The 13,821-nt window shown below is 38.1% G+C and overlaps 2 protein-coding genes and 1 long non-coding RNA gene across 10 annotated transcripts in view; 1 reads left to right on the top strand and 2 right to left on the bottom strand.

Annotated features, from left to right (window-relative positions):
- Positions 1-628, bottom strand: part of CRLS1 (cardiolipin synthase 1) — a 32,819-nt gene extending 32,191 nt beyond the window's left edge. For all 3 annotated transcript variants that reach the window (XR_012473378.1, XR_012473379.1, XM_074209494.1), the window contains exon 1: positions 224-628. Coding sequence is in view for 1 of the 3 variants with exons in the window: in XM_074209494.1 (XP_074065595.1) it covers positions 224-613 (390 nt within the window). In the remaining 2 variants the exon portion in view is untranslated. The remainder of the gene's footprint in view (positions 1-223) is intronic.
- The window catches only part of MCM8 (minichromosome maintenance 8 homologous recombination repair factor), a 63,397-nt gene that overhangs the window by 2,370 nt on the left and 47,206 nt on the right, over positions 1-13,821 (bottom strand). For 4 of the 5 annotated variants that reach the window (XM_074209487.1, XM_074209490.1, XM_074209491.1 and 1 more), the window contains 2 exons: positions 8,627-8,816; positions 5,756-5,849 (listed from right to left, as the gene is read on the bottom strand). In XM_074209487.1, the coding sequence (XP_074065588.1) occupies positions 5,757-5,849; positions 8,627-8,816 (283 nt within the window). In that variant the 3' untranslated portion in view covers position 5,756. Of the gene's footprint in view, positions 1-1,283; positions 2,321-5,755; positions 5,850-8,626; positions 8,817-13,821 lie in introns of those variants that run through there. The other variant, XM_074209489.1, reaches the window with a different exon arrangement.
- On the top strand, positions 513-12,609 carry LOC141504465 (uncharacterized). Of its 2 annotated transcripts, XR_012473381.1 has the most exons (3): positions 513-4,352; positions 7,698-7,749; positions 12,467-12,609. It is a non-coding gene; the product is annotated as an uncharacterized LOC141504465 (long non-coding RNA). The 2 variants fall into 2 exon arrangements; XR_012473380.1 differs by having other exon boundaries at positions 513-7,749.

Below are 13,821 nucleotides of genomic sequence, written 5' to 3' on the forward strand. Positions count from 1 at the left end.
CTCCGGCCCCTGCGGCCCCACCACGGCAGGTGTAACAATGGGCGCGGGCTCGCGGCGTGACGACGCCGGGCCGCAGGCCGACGCGCCCGGGGGCCTCTTCCCCCGTCGGGAGCCGCCGCTACCGCGGGGCTCAGGGCGCCCAGGCGCCTCCGGGTCCCCGCCCGGCCCCCCGGCCCGCCGGCCCCCGCTCCGGCCCGCCCCGGCCCGCCGCCCCGCCACCTACCGGGCCGCGCGGAGGCCGCTCCCGCGCCGAGTCCAGCGCCCCGCTCTCGCGGCCCGGGGCCCCCGGCCCCGCTCCGGAGCTGTGGCCCCGCCGGCCGCACCCCGCCAGCCGCAAGGCGGCCGCGGCGACCCCGCCGGCCCGGGGGCACGGCAGCGGCCCCCAGGGTCCGGGCGGGAGGCCCCAGCCCCCGCAGGAGGCGGCGGCGCCCGGGCCCAGGGCGGGCCGGGGCCGCCCGCCGGCGCCCGCCAGGGGCTCGTCGGGCCCGGCCGCCGCGGCCGGGGCCCCCCGCTCCGCGCACAGGGCGCCGCGGGCTCGGGGGGCGAGCGAGAGGCCGCGGCCGGCGCCCCGGAGCACCCCCCGGGACCCCCGGCTCAGCCAGGCGGGCAGCATGGCGGCGGAGGCGGCCTCGGCGGCGACAGGCGCGGCGCCCGGCGCCCTCCCGCCCCGCTAGCCCCGGGGCGCGGCCGCGGCCATGTCGGCTCCGGCCACCCCGCCGCGGGCCGGGCGGCCTCGAGAGGGGCGGGAGCGAGCGGCTTCACGGCACTTTTACGACAGCGCGCCCGGCGTTAGCGGGGGCCGTTAACCGCCGCGCGGCGCGGGGACTCGGGGCGCCACGCGGCTTCTGTCCGGGGTGCCCGGCCCCCTCCCCCCCCGGAGCCGGGGAGGGCCGGAAGGAGGCAGAGGCGGGGGGGGGGGGGCTTGTCTCTGAACGTGCCCCGGCCGGCGCGGAGCCGCTTGCAGACTCGGGCCCAAGTGCAGCCAGACACCGGCAGGAGGGGCCGCGCGGGCAGCCCCCGGCACCTCGGGTCTGGACGCACGGGTGTGGAGGCCGCACAGTAGGCTCTTAAAAAGTGCTTGTTTATGGATCTGATTGTCTAAGAGCAAACTCTACAGGTGCTTTTCTGCAATGTTTGAAACAAGATCTTGCACACAGAAAAAAATGATTTTATTGAAGGAGATCAACAAAATTATTATGACACTAATGTCAGTAAGAGAAATCTTGTAGTCAAAAGCAAGAAATCTTTTCAGACTCATTTAAAATATATATATATATATATATATATATTGATAGGTAAATAATCCAGTTTTTTCCCTTTTCATGCCATCTTAGGAATCATCTTTTAAGTATTATTTTCCAGTTCCTTTTTAGATAACGATTTTACTGACATTGAAAAAAACATTATTTCAGATGTTTTCAACTTTTCATTCATTCTGAGGCTGAAAATGTGGATGCTGTATGGACCTTCAAGGAAGCTATAAATAGATTTTAGGGGAATCTGTGAGTATAAATGGGGGAAAATGCATGTTTTAAAACAAATTAACTTCTGCCTGAAGTTTTAGCATTTATTCTGAAAAAGGAGTTCATGGTTTTCATAGAACTTCCAGAGCAGGACCCATGATACAAAAAAGGTAAGGAATTCCAACTCATTTTTTTTATATTTCATATTTCTTCTCAAAGATCTTTTCTATACTGTTGATCTGTTTATATCATTTTATCCCTCTAGCACTTTTTTTTCATCATAGCCCACTAGCATTTATGGTAAAGCCTAATTTTTTCCAAAAGCATAAAATAAAATGCATACAATTTCAAAGGAAAACCAATTACTTTCAAATATAGAACTCCCAATCTAAAATAATATTCTCATCTTACAGATGAAAAAACTGAATTCTAGAGATGATTTGTCCAAAATAGAAAGAGACAGAACTTTGAACTCATGTCCTCTGGCTCCAAATCCAAAAGTTAACTATTATACAAGCTGAAGTGTTTACCATAGATAAATTGACAAGAAAAACAAAATGTCTAAAAGATACAAGAATATAGCAAATAACTTGACACATTACAATTTTGTTTATAATAATTGTTTATAAAATATGAAGAGCTTTATCTTACACTTTGAACTTAAAGGCCTAATAGCAAAATAACTGATCAAGCCAAAAAAGAAAAAGTTGTGGCTTAGGGCAACTAGGTGGTGCAGTGGATAAAGCACCTGCCTTGAAGTCAGGAGTACCTGGGTTCAAATCTGGTCTCAGACACTTGATAATTACCTAGCTGTGTGGCCTTGGGCAAGCCACTTAACCCCATTGCCTTGCAAAAACCTAAAAAAAAAAAAAAAAAAAAAGTTGTGGCTTGTCAAATTATCTTTAAACGCCCAAGAACATTAACAGAGAACTGTCCTTGACTCCTTAGACCACATTTCCTTGAACGTAGTGGAAACTGCTAGTTAATAAATGAACAGAACATATTGTTATAGATTGAAGGAAAGAGAAAAAATGAAGAAACATGAAGCAAAATTCTAATTTTAGTATATTAAGACTCAATAGCAAAGTATAAGTTCTCTTGCTATGTGCTTCTGTAAATAACACATTTTATAATTTTAATAGGTTTCTATATAATGATGTACAGGAGTATCTCAAACACTGAATACATGAACTGTTGCTGTTAAAAGGCTTGTGAGGGCACACGGGCAAAGATGATTTAAGGTGGTAATTGTGTGTTTTTCTGGTGAAAATGCATAGGCTATATGTATAATAATCTTAAAATTTTTACATCTTTTTTATTTACAGAATGTCTTCCCCTAATCCTTAATTAGCAATGCCTCTTATAATAGAAGTAAAAAAGAGGGGGAAAAAAGTTTGGCCAAATTAGCCAGCCTATCAAGGATGTCTGACAACATTATATAGGTCATATATATATATATATATATATATATATGACAGTGCAGATTTAAATTGGTGGTTCAGTGGATAGAGTACTAGACATGGCATCAGGAAGACCTGAGGTCAAAGACACTTGAGAGCTATATGACTTTGACAAGTTATTTAATTTCTTTCCAATTCCTAGTTTGTAAAATGGGAATAAAGCACTTCCCCATAGGATTGGGATGAGAATTAAATGAAAGTGCTCTGCAAATGTAAAGTGTAATATGCATATTTCTATATGGTAATTTAAGATCTTTAAATAGTTACCATATCTAAGGTCTCTATCCTTACCCACCAAAAAGTGGCTAGGTTGTATGTATAAATGATTTGGTTGGACCTTCAGAGATGCACAGAAAATAGGTCAAAACAACCAAGGGCAGTTTTAAATTTCATCAGATTTAAAAGGCAGTATAGGAAAGCTGCTTTGAGGTGCACCCTTTTCTTCTCACTCACAAATTACTCTATAATTAAGGATGTGAAGGTTTCTTTTAATTTCTATGTGTAGTTCCTTTAAAATTAACCCAGATTTGAGGCATGTCCCTCTTAGGTGAACTCTAAAACTAAAATGGGTTTGACTTTAATACCCAGAACCGATTGAAGCATTTTCAGTTTGAGCGCCCTCTGGTAGTTAAGGGTAGATAGTGCATCAAAGAAATTAAGCGATCTGAGGTCGACTTGCCCAAGGAGAGTGCTACCTTTGGCCAACTTTTAAAATAACATACTCCCTTTATGTAGGTTTAAGTTAGGTCCAGAGCCTACAATTAAGCTTATTATATATCAGAGGGCAGGGTACATACACATCACAAAAGATTTTGCACACTTCTACACAGGCAGTTAGGTGGCTTGGTGGATAGAACATGAGCCTGGAGTCGGGAAAAAGTGAGTTCAAATTTAAGCCTCAGACATTAACAGTGTGATCCTAGGCAAGTCACTTAAGCTCTTTTTGCCTTAATCCACTGTAATTAAACATAAACTTGAAGTGGACCCAGTTGAAACATTGCATGCTTTTCTCCACCTTCAGTCACATGTATAGGAGAGAAATCAATGAATGGTGGGACTGATCCAAGGCTAAGGCTTGACTGGGCATAAATGGCAATATAAAGGGGCTAAGGATTGAAGTGAGAACGGTGCAAATTTAAACTGGTTCATTGAGTGGCTGGTACAGGGGAGATAGACTGGGAGAGAACTGTGGAGTGAAGAGACTGGAAGTGATGGTGCAGATGAGAACCTGGAAGTGAATGGAGAATAAGAAATACTCTTAACTTTCTCCTTCTTGGCCAGTGAGAAGAATGAGTCAAAGTGCTGCCAGTGCTGGAAAGGGTGACTAGGGAGGCTATACAGGAGCCAGTAAAGAGGAACAGAATGTGCTGCCTATGGAACATGTATTCCAGAGACCATAGTGGAAGGATTGGATGAAGTTGAGAAGCAGGTATAGAATAGGGTTTCGCAGCAACTTTTAATAAGATTTCTAGAACAACAGCTTACTAACATTACCTGGATCTCTGTAGTGTATGAGATAAAACGTGTCCTGTATAAAGTGGTCCTTCATTCCTATAAGGGTTATGATTTCCACAGAAAAAGCTGAGGCAAATGTACACATACATATAGCTAAACAAAAATTGCTAATATTTAATTTATTCTGCTACCAACAGAAAACTCAATCGGTATATACAAATCAACTCATTTAAGATTAGTAGTTAAATCCTAGGGAGATGCCAGAGGCAAATAGAGATGAGTCCTAATCACTGCTTTCATATTGGATAAAGTTTGAGCCAGATACCAAGGCTAACATTTAAGGGGAAAAGGTTATGAAATAATAGCTTGAAGACTTAAGCACAAGTACCTTGAGGTGGGGGGAAGAAGCAATACCATAATACCTCCAAATTTCCTATTTACATAAAAAAGGAAAGGTTTTTAAAAAATAAAAAGAAATAGATCATTTCAGAATCAGTGATGAGAACAAAAACTACCATTTTAACTGAGTAAAACTACTTTTAAAAGTCATTCATTCATTAAAAAAACAATCCAAACTACTAATTCCTCTTTAGAACTATTAACATGTAGGGGCAGCTAGGTGGCACAGTGGATAGAGCACCGGTCCTGGAGTCAGGAGTACCTGAGTTCAAATCTGACCTCAGACACTTAATAATTACCTAGCTGTGTGGCTTGGGGCAAGCCACTTAACCCCATTGCCTTGCAAAAAAAACAAAAACAAAAACTATTAACATGTCAGGAAATTCAGCTTGTAGGCCTTCTTCCTATCTTAAGGTCTATATTTATGAAATGTTAAAGAAAAAAAGCAGTCACATACTTCTTATTCTGAATTATTTGCTTAAATAGCAAAAAGATTACACTTCAGTTTCAGTATCATCTATGTCATAGTAAGCATAAAAATATAATTACATACATGAAAACTACCTATTGGAGAGTTTAAAAATTTAAAGATTATACAGTAACTAATATCAAGATGAAAAAAGCAAAAAATTGAAGATAAATTTTATATTAATTTAGAAAGTAATAAAAACTCCAATAAAAAGATATAATTTCAAACTTTTAAATATAATTATCTTGGGCCTCCTTCAAAACTGAGTATTTTACTATGAAAAAAATTTATAAAAAAGTGAGATCTCTTTATTTGTAAACACTGTTAGCCTTTGGGGGAAAATGGAAAAATGAATAAAGAGGCTGCCTACCATTAAAAAAAAAAATTACAACCCTTTCTGAGTTTTGTGCTTTTAAGAAAATGATATGACTAATAATAAATTGACAATAAATACAGACTTTCTTCTACATTTCACACATACATAAAACCAACAGTACTGGGAAACTCACTTTACATAGTTTGAAGCTGGTAAACTTTTGGACCTTTTTTCAAGAGGTAACCTTGGTCATTTAGTGAACTGATAAAATTTTCAAAATCAGCAACCTGGAACAGAAAAAAAAATTCTGGGTAAGCAAATTGTAGAATAAATTAAAATTCTTACATTATTTATGTATGGATATCTGCTTAAGACTCATGTTTTCATTGGTATAGGTAATATGCAGTGAAGAAACACTATCAATGCAGTCTGTAGATGAATATCTTTTGCTGTTTCTAGTCTTGGATAGTTCCCTTGGTCACTGAGAGGCTAAAAGGGACATAAAGTCAGTGTATAACAAAGGCAAAACTTAGCATGAATCTGAAGCACAGAAGGTTTGATTTTGGAGAGGACAAGTGAGAAAAGGGGTCCTATCAAAGAACTCTTTAAATGGAAAAGTATGTGTGATGTTGGAAATTGGGCAGACTCTGTGATGGACTAAATTTGGAGAGTGAGACACTACAATGGGAGATCACCATCTCTAAGAAAGTAGTATTTCTCCATGGGCAAGATCCTAGCCCAGGAAAAGGGATGTGTGACTTTTGCAACCCAGAGTGACAATGGTGACAAAGTCCCAGAGATGATCATGATGAGAGCAAGAGGGTAGGCCTGAACAATTTGGGATACGGGTTCCTGGTTAAACAGAAATATGAACCAGTGGAATAGCTTAAATATAGAAGAATCATAACAAACCCCCCCCCCCCCAAGCCCAAACAAAAATTGCTAGGAAGATAGAAAAAGCAAATCTGGCAAAAATTAGGCTTAGGGCAATATATTAATAACATATTCCACAACAAAGTTAGGATATATGAACTGAATATTATGCAATAATGAAAGTTAAAAGAACCAAATGAGTTATGCTTTTACAAAACTGATGGGTTGAATGATCATTTTTTTTTAGGTTTTTGCAAGGCAGTGGGGTTAAGTAGCTTGCCCAAGGCCACACAGCTAGGTAATTATTAAGTGTCTGAGACCAGATTTGAACCCAGGTACTCCAGGGCCGGTACTTGTACTCTATCCACTGTGCCACCCTAGCCACCTCTAATAAAATTTTTTTAAAAAAAATTCTGAACACCAAAACCCCCCATATCTGAGAATCTACATATGCACAGCAAGCAAAAAAGGTCCATTATTTTAATGTGAATCTACTTACTAAATTTTATGCCTTCTGCTTTATAAAACTATAATAAATTCAGCATGTTATTTTCATTATTGTACTTGTTTTCCCTTGAACTTCCTTCTGTTCATTTTAAAGAAGTTTCTGAATAGTTAAGTCAAAGATAGAAAGTTCCCACATAATAAAACATAAACATAGAAATATGTATTTACAGTAGCACCTTTTCTGGAAGCAAAGAACTGAAAACAAAGTAGACAATTCATTATTAGGGAATTGCTAATCAAATCATGTTATATAAATGTAATGGAGTAGTCTGTGTTGCAAGGAACAGTGAATATGAAGAATACATAGGAACATAAGTGAAGTAAGAAGAGCCAGGAAAAAATGCATACATATGATGTCTTCCTTGATTAATATATTTTTTTTTTTTTTGTCTAAGAGATGACTCTGTTTTGTGGAGTGGAAGATGTATTTGGAAATGAAAACAATCCATCAAAAATTTTTTGAAAAAATAAACCAAGAGGCAATAATTTTTTAGTTCTTTTTTACATTTCAATATCTCAAAGGTACCCACACCTTCCCAAGGAAATCTTCAAAGTAGAAATATTATAGCTTGAAGGAAGATTTTATGAAATAGGAAAAAATGAAAATAAAAACCACTACAAATTTTAAACATTGTCATAATATACTCAATACAAACAACTTTAAAATTCTCTTATATAGTTAAAAATTTTTATTGGTAGATACAAGTGGAAAAATCTCTGAATGTATTTTCTTTCTTTCTTTTTCTTTTTTTTAGGTTTTTGCAAGGTCAATGGGGTTAAATGGCTTGCCCAAGGCCACACAGCTAGGTAATTATTAAGTGTCTGAGACCGGATTTGAACTCAGGTACTCCTGACTCCAGGGCTAGTGCTCTATCCACCACACCACCTAGCCGCCCCTGTACTTGCTTTCTTGTACAGTTATTAGCTTTATGCAATTCAATAATGCCTTACAATGATGACTAAAGGCAATAAAAGAGAATACAAAACTTAAGAATACAATTCAGGAGGGATGCGAAACACTCAATTTTATCTAAAAAAAAACACAACAGCACTTGAATATTTTTGATTAAACATGCTTATTTTATTAGTATACTGCTAATATTCTATAGTAACTTAAAGTCTTAATGCATTGCCTTGAGACAGTGGGATAGTGCTTAATGTAATGGACTTGGGAGTCAAGAGATTTAAATTCCATGGTCTACTAGCTAGTTGACCCCATCCCCCACCCCAGACTAATCAGGTACCCTCTCAGAACTTCAGTTTTCTCGTAAAGGGGGATAAAAACATTGACCAAGCAACTTTCAAGGTTATAGTGCATGTCAAGGTTTTCCCCTTCTACCTTTGCTTACCATGACATTGAAATGAAACATTGTAAATAAAATGCTTTGCAAACTTTAAAATAGGTTATTATATAAAATATCTTAAAGCTTAGCAGCAGTGAAAAGACAGCTTGAGAATCTTGCTGTATGACCCCGGGGAAGTGTCTTAATATCTTGGTACTCCACTCAGTCTGGGGAAGTCTCTTAACATCTTGGTACTCCCACTCAGTCATCTAGACAATAACTGGAGAAGGTTGCCAAAATACACTGGTAGAGATTCCTCACTGAGACTATCCCTCCTTTTTCTCCCTTACCCCCATCAACAGCACTTTGCAACTTTAAAGCATTGTATAAAAAAATGTTACCTGAATGTTTAGCTCTTTAGAAATCTGTCGAAGTTGTTGATACTGAAATAAATTATTACAGGTTCTTTCTGCAATGGTGTTGAGAGCAGAAATGAACTTTTTTGCTGCTGACCTATTGCTCATTCCAGAACCATGTTGAGAACGCTCAAAATCCAGATTCCCAAACTCATCTGAATAAGTTCCTAGCATACTAAAACAAAAGAGATTTGGCAAATAATTTAAAATTAGTCATAAACCTCAGACTATAAAGAACCCTATAAAAATGTTTATTTTGAATATATTCACTAAATAAAATGAGCATTTCTATATACAAAATAAGAGTGTACACAAAATTATAAATTCTGAGTTTACTTTCAAGTACATAATTTCAATAAGTAATTTTCAAGATGATGCTGTTTGTCAATGTTTTCCCCTGACTTTCCTTTTATTCTTTGTTAAAAATTAAATTTTACCACCTATTGCTAACTATTCTTCCCTTTCAACCACATGAAAATGAAAGAAAAAAACAAAATTATTTTAACAAAAAGGTCAAGAATCTTAAAGAAATAATGAAAAAGTGGAAAGAAAAGTAGTTTGGCAGTGCCAGATCTCCTTACTATATAAAAATTAGTCATCAAAAACAATTTGATACCAGGCTGCGTACTGAAATGGATAAGGTACACAAGATACAGAAACAAAGGAACACAGCCTGGCATTTAATAAACTTGGCTCTAGTGGGGTAAGAATTCAGTTTTTTGAGAAAAACTAGAAAACAGGCAGTTAAGTATGGAACATCGTGTCAAAATATAAAGTAAGAAAACCTCAAATTAATATATGAATTAGACATAAAGAGTAACATCATGCACAAATTAGAACAAAGAAATCTTTCAAATCTATGCATAGGGTAACAGTGCATGACAAAATAAAGGAAAGGGTTACCAAAGATAAATGGATAATTTGAGTATATTGAAATGAAGTTTTTACACCAACAAAATCAATGTAGCTTGAATTAGAAGAGAAAAAGTAAACTGGAAAAACATCTTTAAAGCAATTTTGTCTAATAAACATCTCATTTTCTTTTTTTCCATTTTTTTCTTAAAGATTTTATTTGAGTTTTACAATTTTTTCCCCCAATCTTACTTCCCTCCCCTCCCATCCCCCCCACGGAAAGCAATCTCTCAGTCTTTACTTTGTTTCCATGTTGTAAATTGACCCAAATTGAGTGTGATGAGAGAGAAATCATATCCTTAAGGAAGAAACAAAAAGTATAAGAGATAACAAGATCAGACAAAAAGATATCTGGTTCCCCCCCCCCCAAATTAAAGGGAATAGTTCTTAAACTTTGTTCAAACTCCACAGCTCTTTATCTCGATCCAGATGGTATTCTCCATTTCAGACAACCCCAAATTGTCCCTGATTGTTGCACTGATGGAATGAGCAAGTCCATCAAGGTTGAATATCACCCCCATGTTGCTCTTAGATTGTATACAGTGTTTTTCTGGTTCTGCTCATCTCACTCATTATCATTTCAAAACATCTCATTTTCAAGGTATATAAGGAACTTATTAAAATTTATAACAGTATAAGCCATTCTCTAAATGATAAACAGCCAAAGGGTATGAACAGAGCGTTTTGAAATAAGAAATTCTAAACTATCTATGGCAATGTGAAAAAAGACTGAATCACTAATAATGCAGATTAAAGCAGTTCTGAACTGTTATAGTTGACAGATTGCCTAAACTGACAAGAAAAGTGACAAATGTTAGAGGAACTTAGGGAGGAAAAGTCCACTGGTTAAGTGCTAGTAGAATTGTGACTTAAGTCTAACCATTCTTTTTTTTTTTGGCAAGGCAAATGGGGTTAAGTGGCTTGCCCAAGGCCACACAGCCAGGTAATTATTAAGTGTCTGAGACAGATTTGAACCCAGGTACTCCTGACTCCAAGGTCTGTGTTTTTTCCACTACGCCACCTAGCCACCCCAAGTCTAACCATTCTGGAAAGTAATATAGAATTACATCTCCAAAATTACTAATATGCACATACATTCTGATCTTGTGATGCTAGTACTTGGCCAATGCCTCAATGAGAAGAAAAAAAAAGGAAAGGGGCCTATATGTACAAAATATAATAGCTCTTTTTTACAGTGGCAAAGAACTAGAAACTAAGGGTAACAATAAATTGAGGAATGGCTGAGTAGCTGTGATTTACTATATGATTTAATACTATGTGGTTTAATACTGTGTGATTTAATACTATGCTGTAAGAAATGATTTCAAATAAATCTGGGAAACCTAACATGAATTAAGGCAGAGTGAAGTGAGCAGATCAGAACAATTTATTACAAGAATTACACAAGAAATATAATGTCAGTATCCAGACTATATTTCTAACAATAAATATTAAATAATGGCATATTCTATGCCAGGAATTGCATTACATACTGAGGACATGTAGACAAAAATGAAAAAAATTTCTCTACTAAAAGAATTTATATTCATTGAAAAAGATTACATTTAAGTATATATAAAACAAAATACAGGACAGTCATTTTGACAGATGGTGCTAGTAGCTAGGGTAGGGAGGAGGGGAATCAGGAAAGGTCTCATATAAGAGGTATTGTTTGAATTGATTTTTTTTTTTAGATTTTTCAAGGCAATGGGGTTAAGTGGCTTGCCCAAGGCCACACAGCTAGGCAATTATTAAGTGTCTGAGGTCGGATTTGAACCCAGGCACTCCTGACTCCAAGGCCAGTGCTCTATCTACTGTACCACCTAGCCACCCCTTGAATTGATTTTTAAGGGAAACTAAACATAATCAAGGTACAAAGAAAGATAGTTCATCATTCTAATCATGGGAAATCCTATATAAAGGTATGGAGATAAGAAGTGAAATTCTGAGTGTGAGAAACAGCTATAGCTGAATTATGTGTTGTAGGACTAGGGGATAATGCTATTGTGGAGTGTGAATTTTAAATGTCAAACAGGAGTAGTATTTGATGATAGAGGTAAGAGAAAACCACTGGAGTTGATTGAGCAAGGGAATACTATGGTTAGATCTGTGCTTTAGGAATGTTACTTTAGCTGAATTAGGAAGACCAATTATTAGACAATTACAGTAATCTAAATGAGAGGTGACAAGAGTCTGACCCAGGGTGGTGGGAGAGGAGACAGATGTGATATATGTTGTGGAAGTTGAGACAATTTGGCAGGAAATTAGATACGTGCAGGGATGGAGAATGAGATATCCACAATGAGTCTAACGTTGCAAACCTGGATAACTAGATGGGTGGTGCCCCCTTCACAGAAATACAAAGATTTTTTAAAGAATGTTAGACTTTTTTTTGGAAAAGATAATGTATGCAAGAGCTTAACACAAAAATGATAGCTACTACATGATGAAATTTTTGGTTATGATGACCCATGAAGTCATTAAAAATACAAACTAAAGAATTGGAAATTAAATAAATGTCCTTCAGTTAGGGAATGACTTAACAAAATGTAGTATATGTCATGGAACACTATTGCTCTATTAGAAACCAGGAGGGATGGGAATTCAGGGAAACATGGAAGGATTTGCATGAACTAATGCTGAGTGAGATGAGCAGAACCAGAAAAATACTGTACACCCTTAACAGCAACATGGGGGTGATGATCAATCTTGATGGACTTGCTCATTCCATCAGTGCAACAATCAGGGACAATTCTGGGCTATCTGCAATGAAGAATACCATCTGTATCCAGAGAAAGAATTGTGGCATTTCAACAAAGACCAAAGACCTTCAATTTAGGGGGAAAAAAACAACAACCTGTTATCTTATTATGTAATTTTGCCATCTCTTATACTTTATTTTTCTTCCTTAAGGTTACGATTTCTCTGTCATCACATTCAACTTAGATCAATGTACACCATGGAAACAATGTAAAAACTAACAGACTGCGGTTGGGGGGGGGGAGAATAGGGGAAAAACTGCAAAACTCAAAATAAATAAAATCTTTCTTAAAACACTTGCTTTGCCTAATGAAGAAATTCTATTTGAGTTTTTGTGTCTATGATAAAAAATTTTTCTCTGTAAAGAAAAAAAAATACAAACTAAAACTCAGCCTTGTTTAACTCCCTCCAACTCCAACAAAAATTGTAGCAGAGAGCAGGACAGAAGACACTAAGAATCAATCAGACCTTAGATTAGGTGTAAACATTAAAAGAGCTGCTTATATTTAATGCAAACTTTACCCAGTAATCACTAGTACATATATTGTAAGAAATGGAAGCTAAATGGAATGATGTCTTATGGGTTCTCCTATGAGTTAATAAATGATATGGCACATTTGGGTTTTATCACATAATCAAAAACAAAACACCGATTTTAATAGACATTTGGTTATCTTGCTTTTCAAGATTCATGATAAACACAAGTAATCAGCTTATCAAGAAACAACTTTAGCCTAGTTACTAACAAAAACTAATTGTAGGGGGCAGCTAGGTGGCGCAGTGGATAGAGCACAGGCCCTGGAGTCAGGAAGACCTGAGTTCAAATCCGGCCTCAGAGACTTAATCACCTAGCTGTGTGACCTTGGGCAAGTCACTTAACCCCAACGCCTTGCAAAAACCAACCCTCCCCCCCAATAATTGTAGAAGATGGAAGTAGAAAAATTCTTTGAAAACTGGATAAACTCATTCAAATGATGTTAATATATATCTTGTTAACTCCTATTTGCTACCAGTGTTGACTAGGAGATACCTCCCTTTCCACTCCCACCCAGAGAAAGATCTGCAGATCATAAGGCAAAAAATCAAAAATAACATTTAAGTGAATACTGATCCTTGCATACTGTAAGAAATGACCTGGAATAGTCAACAGCCAACCCTATCTCTTTTACAGGAATCACCAGCATTTCAGTTTCCTTCCTTTCTTATAAGACTCTTCATAGTCACCTTCTTAAAATGTCTACATTTGACTATTTGTTAAAACATGTTGTCTTGTTAAATAAATCAGCACATGAGTATAGGAATCATTATAAAAAGGAATCTTTAGAGGCTTGAGAGAGTTAAGAATCATAATGCCCTATTGAGATTATATGATGAATATTTAGAAGTCTTATGCTTGTACATCATGAATATTTTGCTTCAAAATGGATCAGAAAAGTCACTGGAGATAACAAGCAACATACAATATTATAAAAGTTAAAATGATGAAAATTAACTAAGAAGAGATAACT

This window comes from Macrotis lagotis, chromosome 1 (genome assembly GCF_037893015.1).
Source record: "Macrotis lagotis isolate mMagLag1 chromosome 1, bilby.v1.9.chrom.fasta, whole genome shotgun sequence".
Lineage (NCBI taxonomy): Eukaryota > Metazoa > Chordata > Mammalia > Peramelemorphia > Peramelidae > Macrotis > Macrotis lagotis.